The 20,751-nt window shown below is 43.5% G+C and overlaps 1 protein-coding gene across 1 annotated transcript in view; it reads left to right on the top strand.

Annotated features, from left to right (window-relative positions):
- The window catches only part of cilp2 (cartilage intermediate layer protein 2), a gene marked incomplete at both ends in the record, with an annotated part of 39,722 nt that extends 23,065 nt beyond the window's left edge, over positions 1-16,657 (top strand). Inside the window, 8 exons of the mRNA XM_080745446.1 lie at positions 1,339-1,434; positions 3,399-3,668; positions 4,875-5,057; positions 8,050-8,205; positions 9,070-9,393; positions 10,423-10,531; positions 11,266-11,423; positions 14,253-16,657. Of these exons, the coding sequence (XP_080601572.1) occupies positions 1,339-1,434; positions 3,399-3,668; positions 4,875-5,057; positions 8,050-8,205; positions 9,070-9,393; positions 10,423-10,531; positions 11,266-11,423; positions 14,253-16,657 (3,701 nt within the window). The remainder of the gene's footprint in view (positions 1-1,338; positions 1,435-3,398; positions 3,669-4,874; positions 5,058-8,049; positions 8,206-9,069; positions 9,394-10,422; positions 10,532-11,265; positions 11,424-14,252) is intronic.
- Positions 16,658-20,751: the final 4,094 nt, after the last annotated feature.

The raw sequence follows: 20,751 nt of genomic DNA, 5'->3' as shown, positions 1-20,751 counted from the left end.
GTGGCCATTGTGACAGGTAAACGCAGGAGATTCATAATTATGGTTATTGTGGGACTATTTCATTTTTGTGTTTCTGTGTGTCAATGGGAAGTTAACTGTACAGGTCTATACTGGCTTGGTAGCACCTAAATAAAAAACTAGTACAAAAAAAAAAAAAACCTATACACCTACAATAATGTTACTACTTCAGCCGAGTTTATCCTTCAAAGTGGTCACTGGGAAAGGGGTCTATTTACAATATTCAACTCTGAATTTGCATTCCGTTGTTGTGTTCAATGTTTCTAAGAGCACAGCTGATTCATGTTGGAATTAAATAGCCAGATTCTTGTATGGGTTTAGATGCTTTCCTTGCGCTCCAAATATTCCTGAGAGACACGTAGGCAGTGGGTGACTAATCTCCATCATGTTTAATGTGTGTACCACACAACCACAACATCTCAGGGCTTTGAGTCCTGACTAGGGATGGGTATCGTCTGCGATACCCATTAATGGTATCGATCCATGATGTCGATACTATCGAGTATCGGTTCACGTAAAAACCGAACGATACCTCGTTTCGATACTTTTGAACAATAAAAATAATAATAATAATAAAACTTCAACAGTATCAATAGCCTATCTGTAAAAAGTATGTGTATATTCTATTGTAGACAAACAATAGAATTAATTATACAATAGCAGCCATAACAGTAATAGTAGTCACATCAACTACTCTACTAGGCCTACTTTACATGAAAATGGCTGAATAACTGGCTTAATAACCTATTTTGGTGTGTAAAATAGCCCATAGAAAAAGGCAAATAAGAATTAGGGTAATAATAAATAAAAAGTACCGAAAATGGTATCGAAAAGGGTATCGTATCGATTCCCAGGTATCGAAAAAGGTATCGTATCGATTCAAAGTTGAACGATACCCATCCCTAGTCCTGACTCAGGGCCATGTCTCTACAACCTCACTTCCTCTGTACCGAAAACTGTCCACTATCCAAATCATGTTTAAACAATAAGAACAAGAACATCTCTTGTTGAACGGTACACTATGCTATTTTCCAGGAACGGGCTCTTGAAATTGTCACACGGCACAGTATAAGTCTCACTGCAATACAAGGATTTAAGAGGAATGTAGGAGAATATTAAAGGAAAACCCTGAATCCGAGCTGACCCAGAAGGCATTGACAAAATAGATTGAAAGACTTGGGAACCGACTGGGAATTGAATAGTGATGAACATGCAATATCACTGTGCTCTACCATTCAGACGATTTTCTTTTTCTTTTTTTGTTTTGCTCTGTCTTTTGATAATGTTAAGTTTTTGTGTCTTTTGTTTTGCTATGTGCAGGGCTTGCCTGGAACAGCTCTCTGCTCAGAACCTGGCGTCAGACAGACAGGAGCAGTAAAGGGACCCACAACAGGCTTACTGATACACATACTACAGGTACTGTACTACTACTAGCACTAAAACGTCCCTTACTGCAGGTACAAGCACTAAAATACTGTATCTTACTGATACACATTCTACAGGTACTGTACTACTAGCACTAAAACGTCCCTTACTGCAGGTACTAGCACTAAAATACTGTATCTTACTGATACACATTCTACAGGTACTGTACTACTAGCACTAAAACGTCCCTTACTGCAGGTACTAGCACTAAAATACTGTATCTTACTGATACACATTCTACAGGTACTGTACTACTAGCACTAAAACGTCCCTTACTGCAGGTACTAGCACTAAAATACTGTATCTTACTGATACACATTCTACTAGCACCGATACTTACTGATACTGTTATGGTCTGGCTCAGCTGGAGCCTCCAGGGCCATAACAAAAAGAAGGGAAACCACACAGGATGAATGAAAAAAAAAGAGAGAGACTTTATTAACATGAATTAAATTACGAAATTAAGCTAAAAGATAGTTTCCAAATCAAACTAAGTTTGCCTTAGTTAGAAATCAATAGTTTCTAACTAAGGCAAACTAAGGCTGCTCTTCTGTCTGGCCGCTCCAGCGGCCTGGTGAGGACTGAGGAGGCTTGATTAGCTATATGACTTGCTTGGTTTAGTCCTATTTTAATGTGAGAAAAGAGAAAATTGGAAAAATTACTCATATACTGTACCTCTCAAAGCCCCAAATTCATCGCATGATGGTGTCGCTCCCTGAAAAAAAGGCTTAATAGTGAGGCACGCACATTCTGACTCACATCATTTTGTGAGAATGCTTTTGTGTTTTCTTTGAGTCATATTTCTTTTACAACTGTTTTTAATTGAACACCAGGCGTCTGTGTTCTGCAGCGCATATCTTGACCTCAAACCCCGTATGGACAGATTCCTCCGTGGGGCTCAGGGATTACACTGGGAGCAATACATTACAAAGTGAAAGAAAAGACACTCCATCAGTATGGCGCTAATGCATTGCAATGCAGCCTTTCCTTGATGCGCCCCTCACACCCCGCGCCCCATGGAAATGCTGTGAGCTCAGAACATGTGGCAGACAAAAACCTAGACAACGTGCCTCAACCGTCAAGCCAGGGGGCTTGGAAAGAACCTGGACAATGCACACCTCCCCTGGGTGTATGAACTCAACCTCAAATGGCAGTAGCAGACCTCCTCTTAAACTTTCTAACTCCTATCCCCCATTTCTCCCAATTCTTTCTTTCTTTCTTTCTTTCTTTCTTTCTTTCTTTCTTTCTTTCTTAAAGGGGAAGACCACCCATTTTCAATATTGAACTGTGTCATTAATATACCTTAGAGGAGTTGTGTGGAAATAGAAGAAAAGTTCCCCCCCTTCTGTGTTGCCTAGAACTGGAAGATTGATTTTTGGGGTTTGTATTGTAAAGTACAATGTGTGATGTCATCAAGTTGTAATTTACAATACAAACCCCAAAATCAATCCTCCAGTTCTAGGCAACACAGAAGGGGGGGAACTTTTTTTCTATTTCCACACAACTCCTCTAAGGTATATTAATGACATATTTCAATATTGAAAATGGGTGGTCTTCCCCTTTAACTTTTTCACTCTTTCACTTGGTTCTGAACCATGTTTCCCCTTCATGTTAAAGCAACTCCCCATTCGTTCACCCTCACCTTCTCCTGGGTAATGATGTGTAACTACGTTTTCCGACACACCGACTTATTTGTGTCGCCCGAAGGTCAAATTAGCCTTCATGATATTGGGGGATGAACAGTTAGCTCAAGAACAAATTTACAATCAGTGTAATATCACTTGTATGTCTATATCTCATTTGGCTGATCAGCTGTAACACTTTTAAACCCATTTTTCAGTCAAATTCGTGAACGTAGTTACTGCACTCTGCCTTTGTAGGGCAGTGTAGCTCTGCATGGTAACACACTTTGACCGTGCCTTTTCACCCATGTCTCTCGTCCCCGTGCCTCCCAGGAGTGACAGAGTGGACGTCCTGGTTCAACATCGACCATCCTGGGGGGAACGGAGACTACGAGCGGCTGGAGGCCATCCGTTTCTACTACAGAGAGAGGGTGTGCGCCCGGCCCACGGCCATGGAGGCTCGCACCACAGACTGGGTGGCAGCGGCAGAGACCGGCGAGGTGGTTCACTCCAGCCTGGACAAAGGCTTCTGGTGCATCAATAAGGAGCAGCCGTACGGACGCATCTGCTCCAATTACCACGTCCGCTTCCAGTGTCCCCCAGGTACGCTATAGCACTCAGACAACTGCAGGGTTTTGTGCAGCCAAGACAGCGCGAGAGGGACTCACATGCAAAAAGGGGTGTCGCACCAAATTCTGGGCCCTGGGTACAAGGATTCACTCACATTTTGTGCTTTAACTATTGAAAAATAGCAGATATACAAGCTCACAGCACAGCACAGAGTGCAGCGCTGCAAGCTTGTAGATCTGCTATTTTTGAAAAATCATGAAAATTTGTGCAAGTCTTTGAATATTTCAATCCTTCTAGGTTTTTTTTTGGAAAAACCTATGTCTCTGTGTCAGTGGTGCTCAAACCTTTTCATGTCAAGAGCCCCCAAAAATGATATGCATTTGGCCACGGACCACCATCTCAAAATATCATGTTCCAGGGACCCCCCAGAAGCAAAATTTGAGTTACAAATGTTCGCTTAAAAATATTCAAAGATTTGCACACATTTTCATGACTTTTCAAAAATAGCAAATATATAAGCTCGCAGCACATCACTCGGTGCCGCGCTGTGAGCTATTTTTCAATAGCTAAAGTATAAAATAATTCCAGGCCCCTCCACCTTGCGCCCTGGTAACTCAGTCCCACTCCCCCCCCCCCCCCCCCCCGTGACGCCCCTGACGGTAGCACTCAGACAACTCAGGGTTGTGCTGCCAAGACAGCGCGAGAGGTACTCACATGCACACAACCGACAAACTACAGACACCCACATGCCTCATGTCTGCTCGTATGCACATGCTTACGTAAGCGCACGCACATGTACGCTTACAATGAGCAGTGTGAGTGAGAGAGAGCACAGCAGTTATCTGCCATGGTAAACCCATCAAACGTGCTTTGTATTTTTCCCACCGTGAAATTAGTCTACTCGTCGGCAAGGGACCGTTAAACACTACATTATTTTTTAACCAACAAAGACCACGCCTCAAGAGAATGTAGTGAAAAGGTTTATTGTGATAGCTTGCCAAGGTAATGAACGCCAGAAAGGAGCGAATGGAGGATTGCGGTCTTGGGGGGTGGGTACGATGGGGCTCGACCCAGGGAGACTCAGGGTGGGGGTATCGTGTTGGCTCTTGAGTCTTCAGACGGCTCCATAGTAATGAGGGAGTAGTTAGGCATGGTCTTAACCTTCATTAAGGTATTACGTGATTACATAAAAAAAGACCTCTTCTGTGATGCCCATGGTGTTTATGGCGTGTGTTTTAGTCCAGGCTTACTGGACGGACTGGGGCGACTGGGGTCCCTGTTCCACCGTGGCGTGCAACGACGTGGGCGTCCAGGTCCGCCAGAGGACGTGTGTGAGTGCCCAGGTCCTCCCGCTGCTGTTGGTGCCAGCGTGCCAAGGGCACCACTCTGAGAGGAGAGAGTGTGCCACCCCGCCATGCACAGGTACAATAGCAACATCGGGATAAGATTATGCATATGTGGCGGAGAGAGTCGCAGCCCCAGCCTGAAGCCTCAAAAGTCTAGTATCTGCCCTCGTTCCATAGGGATAGCCCTTTGGAGTAAATGGTTAAGATATTGGACTTTCACACGGGAGACCCGGGTTCAAAGCCGAGTGGGGAGGTTCGGATTCACCTCCGTTACATTGGTGCCGTGACCAGGATCCGGGCTTCCCCGTAGGAGGCAGTCAAAGGGGGGTGAGTGTGGCGGAGAGAAGTCGCAGCCCCAGCTTGAAGCCTCAAAAGTCTAGTATCTGCCCTCGTTCCATAAGGATATTCCTTTGGAGTAATGGTTAAGATATTGGACTTTCATGTGGGAGACCTGGGTTCAAAGCTGGGTGGGGAGGTTTCGGATACACCTCTGTTATACATATCATATTGTCGCTGTCGAGCAGAAAACTTGTATCTCCATATTTCAACATTTTTTTCATAAATGAACGCCTGCTACTACAACAAGGTTTCTACAGCGACGATATGTAAATATAAGATACCCAGCTGCTGTTAATTTGTTTTCAATAGAACTGTATATCCTTTTGCAGCAGTATTATGGTCTATACCTTTGGCGAAGATCAAATGCAGCAGCCTAGACCGGCTTCTCAGATTCATGGCAACCCCTGCATTCTCATAGTTTAATAACCAATGTGCTCAAAATACAACCATCATCATGATCATCATCATCATCATCATCAGTATTATTATTAGTTATGCATCTTTTAAAAGGACATGGGATATAGGCCTAAGACAGCAATCACAGTCTCTGGCCCAAACTGTTGAAATGTTTGGCCACAGAATGGACATCATGTTTCTTTAAAGGGTGTATAAATGAAAAAGAGAGTGTGCATATCATATTGAATTTCACTGGAACCGCCACATTGGAACATCAAACAGCCAGCCTGTCATGGTCGTTTCAGATGTGAGGACAGTCAGGACTACATTAACAATTCCTTCCCTTTAAAAAAAAAAGGGAAAATGCAAAAAATGTGCAGGAAGCTGGGGAAAAGGAAAATTAACGACTGGCAAGTCAGTCGAGGTTTTATCATCTAAAAGTATTTGCAGCTTGTCTTTGTCTTCTGTGTTTTTCTTTTGGACATTTCCCCCCCCCTTCCAATTATCTGCCATTCTCATTGAATTCACCTTTGATGTGAGCAGGCGGGCTCCAGGGGTTTTGATCAGTAGAGGACTCTCTCTCTCCCTGTCAGGGAGGAGTTGTGTCTCCAGTCAGGGGCGTCACACCAAATTCTGGGCCCTGGGTACAAGGATTCACTACGGGCCCCCCATGAATGTTAACTATTGAAAAATAGCAGATATACAAGCTCACAACGCAGCACCGAGTGCCGCGCTGCGAGCTTGTAGATCTGCTATTTTTGAAAAATTGTGAAAATGTGTGCAAGAAACCCATGTTTCCATGTCAGTGATGCTCGAACTTTTTCATGTGAAGGACCCCCAAAATGATATGAATTTGGCCACGGACCCCCATCTCAAAATATTTAGTTCCAGGGACCCCCCCGGAAGCAAAGTTTGAGTTACAAATGTTCGCTTAAAAAATACATATTCAAAGATTTGCACACATTTTCACGACTTTTCAAAAAAATAGCAGATCTACAAGCTCGCAGCGCGGCACTCGGTGCCGCGCTGTGAGCTTGTATATCTGCTATTTTTCAATAGCTAAAGTTACTAGGGCCCCTCCACCTTGGGCCCTAGTAACTCAGTCCCACTTTCCTACCCCTTGTGACGCCCCTGTCTCCAGTACCTGAAGTGCTGGAGAACACACAGCAGCCACAGCCAAACCACCATGGCTTTCCTCCTGTCAGGCAGCCTCCGCCAGTCACTGACTTTACTTCACTGTTTCCCAAACAGTGGGTCGCGGACCCATTTTTATGGGTCGCGACTCAAGTAGGAAATTCAATTTTCTTTTCCTACTTAAAAAAAATAAATATATATTTTTAAAAATATTTAAAATACAAGCACACATGGGGCGCCCGCTGGCCTTCCGGTCTACCTTTGTTTCGTGTCACTCCCCATCTCTCTACCCATTTCCTGTCAGTCTACTGTCCTATCGGTAAAGGCATAAAAGCCCAAAAACAAATCTTACAAAAATAATAATTATACAAGCACACAACGTGACGATGTGTGCTTGTAGATCTGCTTTGCAAGCACGCACGCGCACACGCGCGCACACACACACACACACACACACACACACACACACACACACACACACACACACACACACACACACACACACACACACACACAGTACATTATACATGTATTGTATAATGAATTTATTTTTATTTGATGTGTTGTTAAGTTGTAGATCTGCTATTTTCATTTTAATACAGTTGTGTCTTTGACTTGTCCCGTTGGTGTGTTTTTGGCCACAAAAACTTTGTAAACCACTTTGTTTAACCAGTTCCTCGTGAATTATATCGATTAAAGAAATGAGTTGCAGCTTTGTGTAGTAATCAGTTGCATCTGTTTATGCCATACTGCACTGCTTAAAAATATGATGGGTGTCTGGTAATGAAATACTGCATGTATTGCATCTATCATTGTACCTTGTGACTTTGTGATTCAAAAGCATTTTTGCCATAATGGTTGACAATCAATGCTTGGAAATAAATCTGGCATTGTAAAATATATTGTCGTTGTCGGGTGAAAACCTTGTATGTCCAAAACCGTTAGTTTTGCATTTATCATTTAAAAATGAGTCAAACTAGTGAAAACAGCCGATCTACAAGCACACAACGCCTCGCGAGGCGTTGTGTGCTTGTAGATCTGCTGTTTTCACTACCTTTGTGCGACGGCCTTGTATGATGAACCAGGGCTTTACTTTGCAAAAGAACTTACAATGACGATATATTGTCTTATTATCTTCTTGTATTTTAGCTGAATGTCTTTTTTGCATGCTGTCCTCTCCTGTCTCATAATGCGAGTAGCCATATGGAGCCCATGGGGTCCATGGGGTTCCTGCTCAACGTCCTGTGGAGGAGGTCGAATGGTCAGACGGAGGACCTGTGCCAGGAACTCGCGGAGAGTGCAGTGCATCGGAAGACCCGTGGAAGTCCAGAAGTGTGGGAAGAGGCCGTGCCCAGGTAGACGCGCCCATCAAATGATATGAACAGATGTGCATTCACGCTATGACATGATACATTAAATATAATGTTGTATACAGTAGCATACAGGATCACAATGCTGTAAATGGCACAAAGCATTTAGTCATACATCTCCTGTGCTGTAATCAGCTGTCTGCTGACTGAATTTGTGTAGTGTTTCTATTACCAATTATATGAAGATAAGGTTGACAATAGGTGAAGTGCTCCTTTAACAGAATTTCAGGGTCTTACTGTAATTATTGTATAGGCTATGGATGTGGAGTTTCTGCATCTTGTTTCCTGATTTAGCTTAGCATGGTTTAGCTTAATTTTGCTTTAAGCTGGTTGGTTATTAATAATAAAGTATAACTGTGTTTCATTTGCAATAAATGGTTACATCTATGACAAGAGTACACACAAAAATAATTCCTTTTTTTCTATCAATTACTCATCCCATGGAGACTTGAATTCATGGATATTTCTTTTGTTTTTGTCGCATTTCCAAGCCAATAATTTGATGACCAGCAGTGGTTACCTATGGAGACACAAATTCCCATTCAAAATTCCCATTCAATGCGTTGATAGCATTTGAAGCCGCTGCACAAAGGGCCTGCTTTGTTCCCTATGGAGACACAAAGAGTCTCCTCAAATTATTTGCTTAGGAATGCAACAAAAACTAAATCCATGAATTCAAGTCTCCATGAGGTGAGTATTGATAGAAAAAAAGTCATTTTGTGGTGAACTATCCCTTTAAACATGCACAGTAAAATACTCAGTATTCATTTAACTCTGACTTTGATCTGTGTTATTTCTCTACACGTGTCTTTGTGTTTGCGTGACTGACATCTGTTTCTCTCCTTTAAGCTAAATGTCAGCGCGTGTGTGCCGAGGGTCGTCCCAGCGAGGACTGCAACCGCTGTGTCTGTGACGGCCACTTGTTGCATGGCGAGGTCTACACAGTGACTGGTGTTCCAGTGGCGGGTGCCAGGGTGGCACTGGCCAGCCGGCCAAAGATAATCCGCGCTCGGACGGACGCCAAGGGCCGGTTCAGCCTGCCAGGGGTCTGCTCCTCTAGCCTGACTCAGCTCTCTATCAGAAAGGAAAAGTTTGCACCGGCTACCGTCGTCTCCACAGCCAGTGTTAACAGCACAGGGTCATCATGGGTTCGGGCTGTGCTGAAGTCAGCTGGTGAGTATAGGCACGTGCAGAGAATGTTAGAGAGGCAGGGGCTGAAATTTCTAAAAGGGCCTTTTGGTGAAAATATCGGAAATAGCCGACCAGCGCACGACCTCCAAGCTCGGAGCTTGGAGGTCTGCTATTTTCGGTGCTTGATACCACACCGAACTAAGCATAATCAAGTCGATACTGGAGATGTGGCGTAACGGCATGCTCCTACACAGAGGGCAAATATTTCAATATAAGATGCTGCATTCAAGTTCAGGAGAGTTTGGACAAGGCAATTCTCTTGAATGCTGCCTACAGGTATGGCATGGAATGGGGGGGCATTTGCATTTATTTCAGCATAGTGAAAACAACAGCATTCATGGTCTGGCGAGGGCACTTTTTACAGAAGGATAAAAGGGCAGGGGCTCAAGCCCCTTTCATGTCTATGTGTGCACGTGCCTGGGTGAGTGTCATGTCACTGAGTTTAAAAGTGACGTGGATGTAAATTGTAAACTCTTGGTATGGTTATGAATAGCAATAAGGTATATGTTCACTTATGAACAATGCACTTAACATGTCTTAACAAATTGATCTACGAGATAAAGCCGTTCATGATTTATTGTGGGACCGTGCATTAGAAACGTATTTGTAATCTCTAGGTTTATTTTTTAGTGTCAGTAATGGGTTCCTTCGAGAATGAGTGTTGTCATTTATATGGTCCTACAGAGGCAGTAAGGCATCCATTCATGGACCATATAGTCACCACATATGGAAACACAAATGGTAAATGTAGTATAGACTGCAAGTGGAAAGCCTGAAGTAGTCTCAAGCAGTTATACACACCTCCATATGGAAACTAAATAAACAGGGTATTCGCCTCTGCAGTATTTCAAACTACAATCCTCGCACCAATCGTTTTTCATAAGCGTGGAGACCAACAAGAGTTTAAGGTCTAAGGCTTGATTGAGTTTTATGTGTTCTGAGGACTCTGTGGTGCCGTTTACAACAGTCAGAGTGAGGTCCTGAGGGCTTGTTTCCTTCCGTTGTCTGCAGAGATGCCGTACATCGTCAAACACCCAGAGGACAAAGTGCGTTACGTGGGAGGACGTGTGCTGTTGTGTTGCAGGGCAACAGGAGCGCCGACGCCAGACAAATATTACTGGTGAGATGACGGATCACACTGTCTCAACTTTTAGAATGACAGATGAGCAACACATTGGCAGAGTTTGGACCTGTGTGAAACTGCGTAGCGCAGGGGTCTTTCAGGCCAAGGAAAGGGAGATAAAGCAGGGACCCCCACTAGATATTGTATAAAATTGTGTTGAGGATTTTCATCGATTTCATAGATAGATTCATAGACTTGTTTGACAGCACTGTCGTCAGTCTATGTTGGATTCACGTGAATGTGTTTTTTCAGACATTTAACCACTTAAATCGTCGATATTTAGTAAATTTGACATTTCACTCTGTACTTGGTCTTTTTTTACCTCTACACCAAACCTATTTGCCAAATCTACAAGCTTGTAGATCTGCCAATTTTGACTAAAGTTCTCCTTAGAATAGGGATGTGAGGGTTCAAGTTCATTTAAAAATAATTACCATATCACACAAAGTTTTGACGGCCCCCCTGTAGTAACTCTGAGGACCCCCTAGGGGTCCCGGACCCCCTGTTGAAGACCCCTGGCGGCCGTAGCGGAAGAGATAGCTCACGTACAGTACGTGACTACGCATGCATGCATGTGCAGATTTCTGCGCCTCACAAACATATGGAAGCTGTTTGAAATGTTTGGCTGGCTCCTTGATTGAGGAGTGTGTTTCTTCTTCTTAGAGAAACTCTGCTCTACCTCTCCCTTCTCTTCGCCCCCTCACCCTTGCCTCTTTGCCCCTGCCATTCAGGTACCATAATGGGACTCTGCTGGACAGGAAGCTGTATAAGTACGAAGAGGACCTTGTGCTGAAAGACCTGAAGCGTGAGCAGGCAGGTCACTACCACTGCAAAGCCAGCAGCTCCGCAGGCAGCATCAAGTCCTCCCAGGCCTTCCTCACAGTGGTTGGTACGTGCAGTATCTATTTACCGTAATTCTTTAAAATAAAAATCACACCGGTGTGAAGTGAGCGGTGCTCAATTCACACTTCACACTAGAGAATCGTCGTTGTCGGGTGGAGAATCGTCGTTGTCGGGTGGAAATCTTGTATGTCCAAAACCGTTCGTTTGGTATTTATCATTTTAAAAATTATTTAAACTGGTGAAAATAGCCAATCTGCAAGCACACAACGCCTCGCGGAGGCGTTGTGTGCTTGTAGATCTGCTATTTTCACTAGTTTTGTGTCTTGTATGATGAAGCAGGGCTTTGCTTTACTGTACGTAAAAGCTTTGCGTAGCTTTAGGTAAACTTGGAGATAGGAGGTTTCTCCCCGACAGTGATGAAATACTGTTCCTCAAGAAACAGTGTGGGTTCGAGTTAGCCTGGTAAACCCCTGGTTCGAGTAGCACACTATAAGTACAGTATGACGATGATGTAACAAGGAAAACGTGCAAAATATGCAATACTTACTTTCCCCGCTGTACATACTGTGAGTGGAGAAAATCATTATATTGTCTAATCAGAAAAGGGACATACGGATACGTATACACATGGACATACGTACGCACAAGGTCATGTATTGTAGCGGCTATCTCTGGATCTCATGATGTCATGTTGATGACGTCATATTGATTACGTCAGGGTTCTCCAAATATGGAGGGACTGTGGGTTTGAGACTTTCACAAAATGTAAAAAAAAAAAAAAAAAACGAATTGTCACCAAAAAAAAAAAAGTATTCGCCATATGTACAAATTATTCGGTTTTCTTTCTTGGCCTACTGGCAGTGTGCACAAGACATTTGGCGCTGAGCGGTCCAGTGGTTTGCGAGATTAGCAGCTTGTAAGATTTTATTATTATTATTATTATCTTTTTTTTGTTTCTTTTTCACAGTTGTAGCTGATTTACACCACTCATTTCCAGCAACACCCTGAACACAGCCCCCTAGGTGCCATGCCGTAAAAACAGCAGACACGGCCAGGCTAATAGTCGTTTTTACAATTCACCTGAAATGACACATTTTTACAAAAAAACCTGGAAAGGAGCACTAGATGGCACATTGAATTGCATTAAACAAAGTGCAGCTGCAATGGCAATTGAATATACATCTTCATGGGAAGTTCATGCCAGCTGATCCACTGTGTACAGTACCTCACCTGAAAGAGAGAAGTGCTCTACCTGCGTCATTTAATAGAACTATATACAAGGAGAGTAAGATCAGAAACTATTTAGACTCCCAGCATCTGGGGTGCTTCTGGAGCATTAGGTTTTTATTATGTTTACATTGGTTGAAATGGCTCCTTTCTAAACAAAGATTCTTTACTGTGAGAGATGGCCCCTAGACACTGTAAAAGACCCTCTAAGCCCCACTTCTCCAGAGCTCCACTATACTGAATGGAAATCCAGAAGATTGTCTATAAATCCTGTTCTTTTTTCCTTTTTTTTCTCTGCGGTGGAGTCAGACAAGTCCGTTTCCATATCCGTGTGGGAGAGATACACACTGCAGTGCACATCCCCCAGGTGCTTGTTATAGCTTGACAAAGGGTTTCTGTGCGGGGGTGTGTTAAATCAATCCACCCCAAGCCTCTTCAGAAGAATCACCACACACACACCTCCTGGTGTTTACAGCATGAATGAAAAAGAAAAAAAAGAACACCAGAAAATAGAACAACAATACCTTGGGATCAGTGTGTCATCTCTCTGCACGACAAGGCAGCTTGTGTTCATTATTAGCCTCTTTCCATTCGAATGGCTTGAAGCTACAATAGATGTTTTATTTTACAGAAGAAATACAAAAGGCGTCCTGGGTACATTAATGGTATTCCAGACTAATCAGACGGTTCCATCTGTCTGCAATATTCAACTTATTTGGGAGATGGGGGTTTTAACAAGAATATTTGACGGTAAACCAGACCATGATATCATGCACATTAATAATTTTGCCAATGTCTGGGTGAACAATAATCCTTTTCTTTCCAGTTCCCATCTGGATGGTTGGTAAATAATGTTCTCCTCAACTTCATGTCTAATTACCCCATCGTGGATGTTTCACAGCCCGGCTTGGCCCGTCACGCGTGTTCTCAGTTCATGCAGTCATTGTGCGTGTTAAAGTGTGTGTGTGTGTTAAAGTGTGTGTGTGTGTGTGTGTGTGTGTGTGTGTGTGTGTGTGTGTGTGTGCGCGTGTGTGCGTGTGTGTGTGTGTGTGTGTGTGTGTGTGTGTGTGGGGGGAGGAGGAGGAGAATTTTTTGTTATTCACACAAAAGGTTACAGTACAAGTTGCTGCTTTTGCTAGGTAAAGTTCTTGTTCTTAACATACAGTTGCACTTAGCTGAATCTTACTTGCATTAGTGTAACCCTTCCCTTGCAAATGCATTCCTCCATGGCTGTTTTTAGCTATAGGCGAGCTAAGCGGCCGCCTAGAGCGCCATTCTAGAGGAGGCGCCAAAATGGAGGGAGTGGACCCAAACCAGCACCAAACCGGCCCAAAACCGACTAAAATCACGCCAAAACCCGTAAAAATCTCAAGGGGAGAGAGGAGCATTCGAGAGAGCTCGCATAGAGCGCTGATAGAGATGCGCTACGGCCCTGCATTCCTCTGCCATTTCTATTTCAAAAAAGGATTCCTTTGTGTAATATTTAATTTCTTAATCCCCAGCAACACTGATACATATTGTAATTCTATTACTGTGAGATATGTGTGTATAACTATTAGTTCCATGTGTATGCTGCTGTGTATCAGGTGTAAATGTATTCTGTGTCAACATCAGCACTAATTCATCATTTGTGTTGTGTAATTCACAGCTAAAGGAACACCGGCGTGTAATTCCACTCCGGAGAATCACCTAATCAGGCTGCCCATGGACTGTGTTCAGCCTGGGACTGACTCCAAGTATTACAACGCTGGCCGCTGCCCCCACAACAAATGCGCTGGCTCCTTGGATTTCGATATGCGCTGCAGGGATGGCGGTGCTTTCTGCTGTGCCGTCGAAAGCATGGAAAGTCAAACCATCGACTGCGGGAGCTACAGCTTGCCCGTCCGCGCTGTGTCCAAGTGCAGCTGCCAGAAGTGTGTTGAGCCAATTGTACTGGTCCGTGGCCGAGTGGTCACCGCCGACAACCACGAACCGCTGCGTTTTGGACATATCTACATTGGTAAAGAGCGAGTAGGCACCACTGGATACCAAGGCGGTTTTACACTGAATGTCACCCCAGAGACAGAGAGGCTGGTTGTGACTTTTGCTGATCCCACGCAGAAATGCATAGACACTCCAAAGGTGTTCATCTTTGACAAGAGGGGAGGATCCATTTACCACGATGTGAAGGTGATGAGAAAGCAGGCGGCGATTGATATCGATGCAGGGGAGACCAACACCATTGAACTGGGCGAAATCAAAGGGGAGGATCCCATAGGCCAATTAGTCATTCCCCCAAATTCCTTCCACAAGGAAAACGGAGAGATATACGAAGGAACCGTAAAAGCCAGCGTCACATTCATTGACCCCAGGAATATCACGACGGCCGCCGCGGCCCCCGGCGACCTCAACTTTGTGGACGCCGAGGGCGACATGCTCCCGCTGAGGACCTACGGCATGTTCTCCGTCGACTTCAGGGACCAAACCAACCAGGAGGTCCTCGGGGCGGGCGCCGTCCAGGTCCTCCTCGACACGCAGCACATCACGATGCAAGAGCACATCCCCAAGATGAAGCTGTGGTCCTTGAACCCGGACACGGGGGTCTGGGAGGAGGAGAGTGAGTTCAGCTACACGCAGAGGACCACCGGTGGCCACGGCAGGAGCAAGCGAGAGGAGCGCACGTTCCTCATCGGCAACATGGAGATCAGAGAACGCCGCTTGTTCAATCTGGACGTGCCCGAAAACCGGCGCTGCTACGTCAAGGTCCGGGCCTACATGGGCGACAAGTTCCTCCCCACCGAGCAGTTGGAGGGTGTCGTGATCAGCCTGATAAACCTGGAGCCCAAGCCTGGCTACTCGTCCAATCCCAGGGCATGGGGCCGCTTTGACAGTGTGATAACTGGACCCAACGGAGCCTGTTTGCCAGCGTTCTGCGATGCCCAGAGGCCTGATGCCTATACAGCCTATGTCACGGCGATGATGGGAGGGGAAGAGCTTGAGGCGGCTCCTTCTACCCCTAAGATGAATCCAAATATCATCGGAGTATCCCAGCCATATCTGGATAAGTTAGACTACCAGCGCACAGACCACGACGATCCCGCCCTGAAGAAAACAGCCTTCAGGACTAACTTGGCAAAACCGAACCCAAATAACTTTGACGAGACCAATGGGCCAATATACCCCTACCGGAGTTTAGTAGCCTGTGAAAACGCCCCTGTTGACGCAAACCATTTCAGATTCTTCCGAGTGGAAAAGGACAAGTATGAATACAACGTTGTTCCCTTCCAGGAGACCGATTTGACGACCTGGACGGGCGACTACCTCTCCTGGTGGCCCAATCCCCAGGAGTTCAGGGCGTGCTTCATCAAGGTCAGGATACACGGGCAGAAGGAAGTGATGGTCAGGTCCAGGACCCTGGGAGGAACACACCGCGAGACCAAAGGCAAGCTCTACGGTATCAGGGATATACGCAGCACCCGGGACATGAGGGAGGCCAACGCCTCGGCAGCCTGTGTGGAATTTAAATGCAGCGGAATGCTGTTTGACCAAGCCGAGGTGGACCGATCACTCATATCAGTCATCCCGCAGGGTAATTGTCGCAGGATTAATACCAACAGCCTTCTACAGGAATATCTCATCAAACACCCCCCAGTTGTTCAAAACAACGATTCCTTTGCGTTCAACATGCTGGCACCTTTCGATCCGCTGGGACACAACTATGGCATCTATACGGTCACGGACCAGAACCCGAGGGTGGCAAAGGAGATCGCTATCGGACGCTGCTTTGATGGCACCTCGGACGGTTTCTCTCGGGAAATGAAGTCAGATTCTGGGGTAGCCCTGACTTTCAGCTGCCCAGAGAGGAAAATTAACCGGGAAAGCCTGTTCCAGCGGCTGCAGACCAACCCACAGCAGACCCTCTCTCAGATGGCCCGGGATATGAGGGAGTCGGAGGGGCTGCAGGTCCAGGGATCGTCCACCCAGGTGGTGGCCTATCCGTCAGAGCAGCAGGGCAGAGCCCAGCGACGCAGAGTCAGCTCTTCAACCAGGAGGAGAGTGGTGCGCACACAGTAGATATAGATCTGAGGTGGGTAGACTGGACATGGATGAGAGAGAGAGAGAGAGAGAGAGAGAGAGAGAGAGAGAGAGAGAGAGAGAGAGAGAGAGAAGAGAGAGAGAGAGAGAGAGAGAGAGAGAGAGAGAGAGTGTGTGTGTGTGTGTGTGTGTGTGTGTGTGTGTGTGTGTGTGTGTGTGTGTGTGTGTGTGTGTGTGTGTGCGCGTGTGTGTGTGTGTGTGTGTGTGTGTGTGTGTGTGTGTGTGTGTGTGTTAGGGCATTAACGAAAAAGTCGACAAGTCGACTCTTTCTGTGAAAATAGCAGATCTATATGCTCTCTCTTTCTCTCTCTCTCTCTCACTTGTGAGCATGTAGATTGGCTATTTTCACAATTTCTGCCTCTAATATATTTGACAATTTGGACAATGTTTAATTTGTCATTTTAGAGGTATTAAAAAGTCCTTAAATTGGCACTTTAGAAATGTGAAGACACCATCTATACTTTATGTTGGTTTGTTTACAGTTGAGTGAGAAAACAATGTTAATTCACATAAAGTTAATCATCTAGGGACCCCCCAAAATAATTGGGAGGGTCGTGTGTGATGTGATGACGTCATCAAACAATAAAGTCGACTTCAAGTCGAGTCGACTTGCAAAAATCACAAGTCGTTAATGCCCTAGTGTGTGTGTGTGTGTGTGTATGTGTGTGTGTGTGTGTGTGTGTGCGTGCGTGCGTGCGTGCGTGCGTGCGTGCGTGCGTGCGTGCGTGCGTGCGTGCGTGCGTGTGTCTGTGTGTGTCAAACCAGCAAGGCCCCCCCTCAAATGTGCTCTCCAAAAATTGGTGGTAGTTAGTACAATATAATAATTGTATTATGCTTTATACTATATATTAATATATTATACGGTTATAGTGGAAATCAACGAACTACAAGCTCACAACGCATGGCACTAATTATTATAATCCCTCTTAAAATGCACTATGTACCTCTATTGTTTCTTATTTGACAGTGTTTTGTCTCATAGGATTCATTATATCTTCCCCCCCTTTACTTAATGGACCACTTCACCCATTTTCCACCTACTTTCATATTGGTCCTAATGCTCTTATAATATATATAAGAGTATGGAACCTTTCCCATGGTACAAACACTGAGTATATGATTTCAGAGAGCATTACTTCTACGGTGTGTTAAAGGAGGCTTATTATTTTCCAATGAATGAGAATGAGACAGCGAGCTGAAAGAGACGCATCTCTCTGTGAACAGACCGATTCTCCTCTGGTTTCCCCACACCAGAGATTCCTGGGATTGGATTTTTTTTTACCACATATGAATGAAAAGGTAATAAAAAATAGGGTTTTAATGGCTGGAGTCTCCAAAACATGTAGCCTAAAGTGGCAGGGATTTGCTGACATCTTGAACAATTGGGATTTACTGTCGGATATATTTGAGCTAATATGGCATTTGAAAAATGCAGTCGGTGAAAAGTGAAACCTTTGAACTGTATTAGCCTGCAGAGAGATGAAGTGTGGATGCACGCTACTATCTTCCTCTCCCAATATCCTCTTGCAGACTATTTTGAAATTATCCCAAGTAAGGAGCGTAATCTGTTGAATTGTACAGTATTTATATTAAACCCTCGTCTAACAGGTTGAGGTCTAGGGTATATAGACTTCTAATGCCCCCCAGGGAAAGGTGAAAATGCTTTTTGGCAAAGCTCCATACTAAAGTATGCCCTTTTAATGTTATTGTTATCATTGAAAAGGAACTTGGGCTGTTTAAGATCAAAGCGTCTTCTGAATTGGTTCCAGATTCAAAGGGAGTTTCTTTTACAGTAGGATTTGTAATGTGGTGTGATTATCCAGATTATTAAAAGGTAATGGAGAGGTCAAAAACGAGTTAGGGGAAATTTGAAGGTTGTTCTGAAGTTCCATGAATAACCAGGGAGGGCTTTCTTGAAAATGTAGTAATCCAGTATATAACATTTAGATATATTATTTGCTGCCCATTGCCAATAATAAAGTATGAAATTTGGTTGACCTAATCTCTAAATTTGACCTTTCGGTAACATGTCTATAATGCATTCTACACATACTTATAATGCATTATATAAATCATTATGAAATGAATCTGAAATTATACTGACCACGATACTGACATGACACTGGCATGATATTGACATGATACTCTACTTTAAGCACCCAATGACCATTTATTGTGATCTATAATCACACTATAATGGATTATAAAAGTGATTATAATGAATTATAACAGTGTTTATAATACGTGTGTATTACAGTTATGAGAATTATAATACACTATGATCCTTGAATAAAACAAATGTACAACTATAAAGTATTATAATACTTGACCTTATAAGTCATTAAAACATAATGTTATTGTTATAAATCATTATGACTATTTATGGGTTTTACTCATACTGTAACTATAATTATACAGCGTTATAAGCAGATTATAATGCATTATAAGTATGTTTATAAATGGAGTTTAATAAGACTCAACCATCGTAATGATCAAACTTAAAGGAAGACTTCACCACTTTCCAACCTATCTTCATATAATTGGTCCTCACAATGTTCATGATCGTTTTTTTGTGGGCAGGTCAGAAACCCATCGTCTTGTGACTTCATCGATGGGAAATCCAAGCTAATAGAAAATGCAGGCTTTCTATTCCTGGAAAGTTGCAATGTTAAAGTGGAAGCCATTGTTCTCACGATAATAAAAATCTAAATATCTTTTAAAAAAAATATATATATATTTTTTTTTTTTTTTTTTTCAAATGATGTCACAAGACTATAGATTTCTGAACTTCCAACAGGTCTCCTAAGAGACTTGGACCGAGTAGAAAAAAATTGTGCTATTTTATTATGAACATTAGTGAGGACCTATTATATGAAGATAGGTTGAAAAGTGGCAAAGTCCTCTTTTAATGCAGTCAAATGTGCCGAAACCGTATGCCCATAATTACCGGTATGTAAAACGCTTTGTTTCTATTTTGAATAGAATAACAATAACCATTTATTTTCGTTCCTAGGATTTGGGGATGGAACTGGAAAAAAGGCATCCATACACAAGTGGAGGATATGAACTCTGTCCTGTCGATGAAAATAATAAACTGAGATGGACAGCAATCCTGTAAAACCATTAAGAGCAATGGAAATTCATTGGTTGAACACATTCATTACACTTCTTACACTTACTTGAAGCTTGGCAATAAGCTCCCTTTAAAAGACATGCATCACTTGCTTGTACTGTATTCATTCAGTGGGGGTTTTATTTAATTGGCTTTAATGTGCATTCTAAATGAAAAAGCTGAATCAATTGTTGGGAAATGTGACTTTTACAATTCTGATCTTGGCATTCGACATCAACCATGCTGACGTGTTGTCTCCTAATGCTTGAGGTAAAACCAAATGTAACTGTAAAAGCTGACCCAGACCAGGCCCCAACCACTTCATAACTGGCAGACACTTTCTGTTGAACTTATACAACCCCTTTGAGATCAGAGGGAAGAAAAGATTAAGTCTTTGGCATTTCCATGAGACAAGAGACGAGTTTTTTCTAGAATGTGGCTGAACATGTTTAAGAAAGAGACACTGGGGATGCCCATGGAATAGAACAACAACACAATATTATTCAAGCATACATCTTCCCTCCCCAAATGACAACTTGCAAGGGATGCTTGTTCTTGCCAAGAAAAGCATCCCTTAACTTAAAAACCTGGAGACTAAACACATGCATGGCAATCTGAGGGAAGATAACACAATTTCCCATTGTCCTAAACACATTCCACATTATAGTTCCTCACTCAACGATCCTTAAATACATCCCTCAGTATCAGGATAACAGGTTCAGAGCCTAAATTGACACTGATGTTGCTGTTTGTTGTGAGTGACTGACCATCTTAAATCTCTTGAAGTGCAATAATTGTATAACATTTTAACTTGAGAAACCATATGCTATTGGTTATTATTAAGCAAGCAGTCCTTCAGTATATGTGGGAGGAACTTTGTCTAGGTATTTGCAATGTCTTGTACAGGATTTATCTGAGTGAATTTCAGCAAATGTAAAGGTTGTTTGGTCATTCTTTGACA

This window comes from Nannobrachium achirus (genome assembly GCF_963921795.1).
Source record: "Nannobrachium achirus genome assembly, chromosome: 1".
In the NCBI taxonomy this organism is placed as follows: Eukaryota; Metazoa; Chordata; class Actinopteri; order Myctophiformes; family Myctophidae; genus Nannobrachium; species Nannobrachium achirus.
Note: the sequence above shows the minus strand (reverse complement) of the source record. Positions and strands in the feature narration are given on the sequence as shown.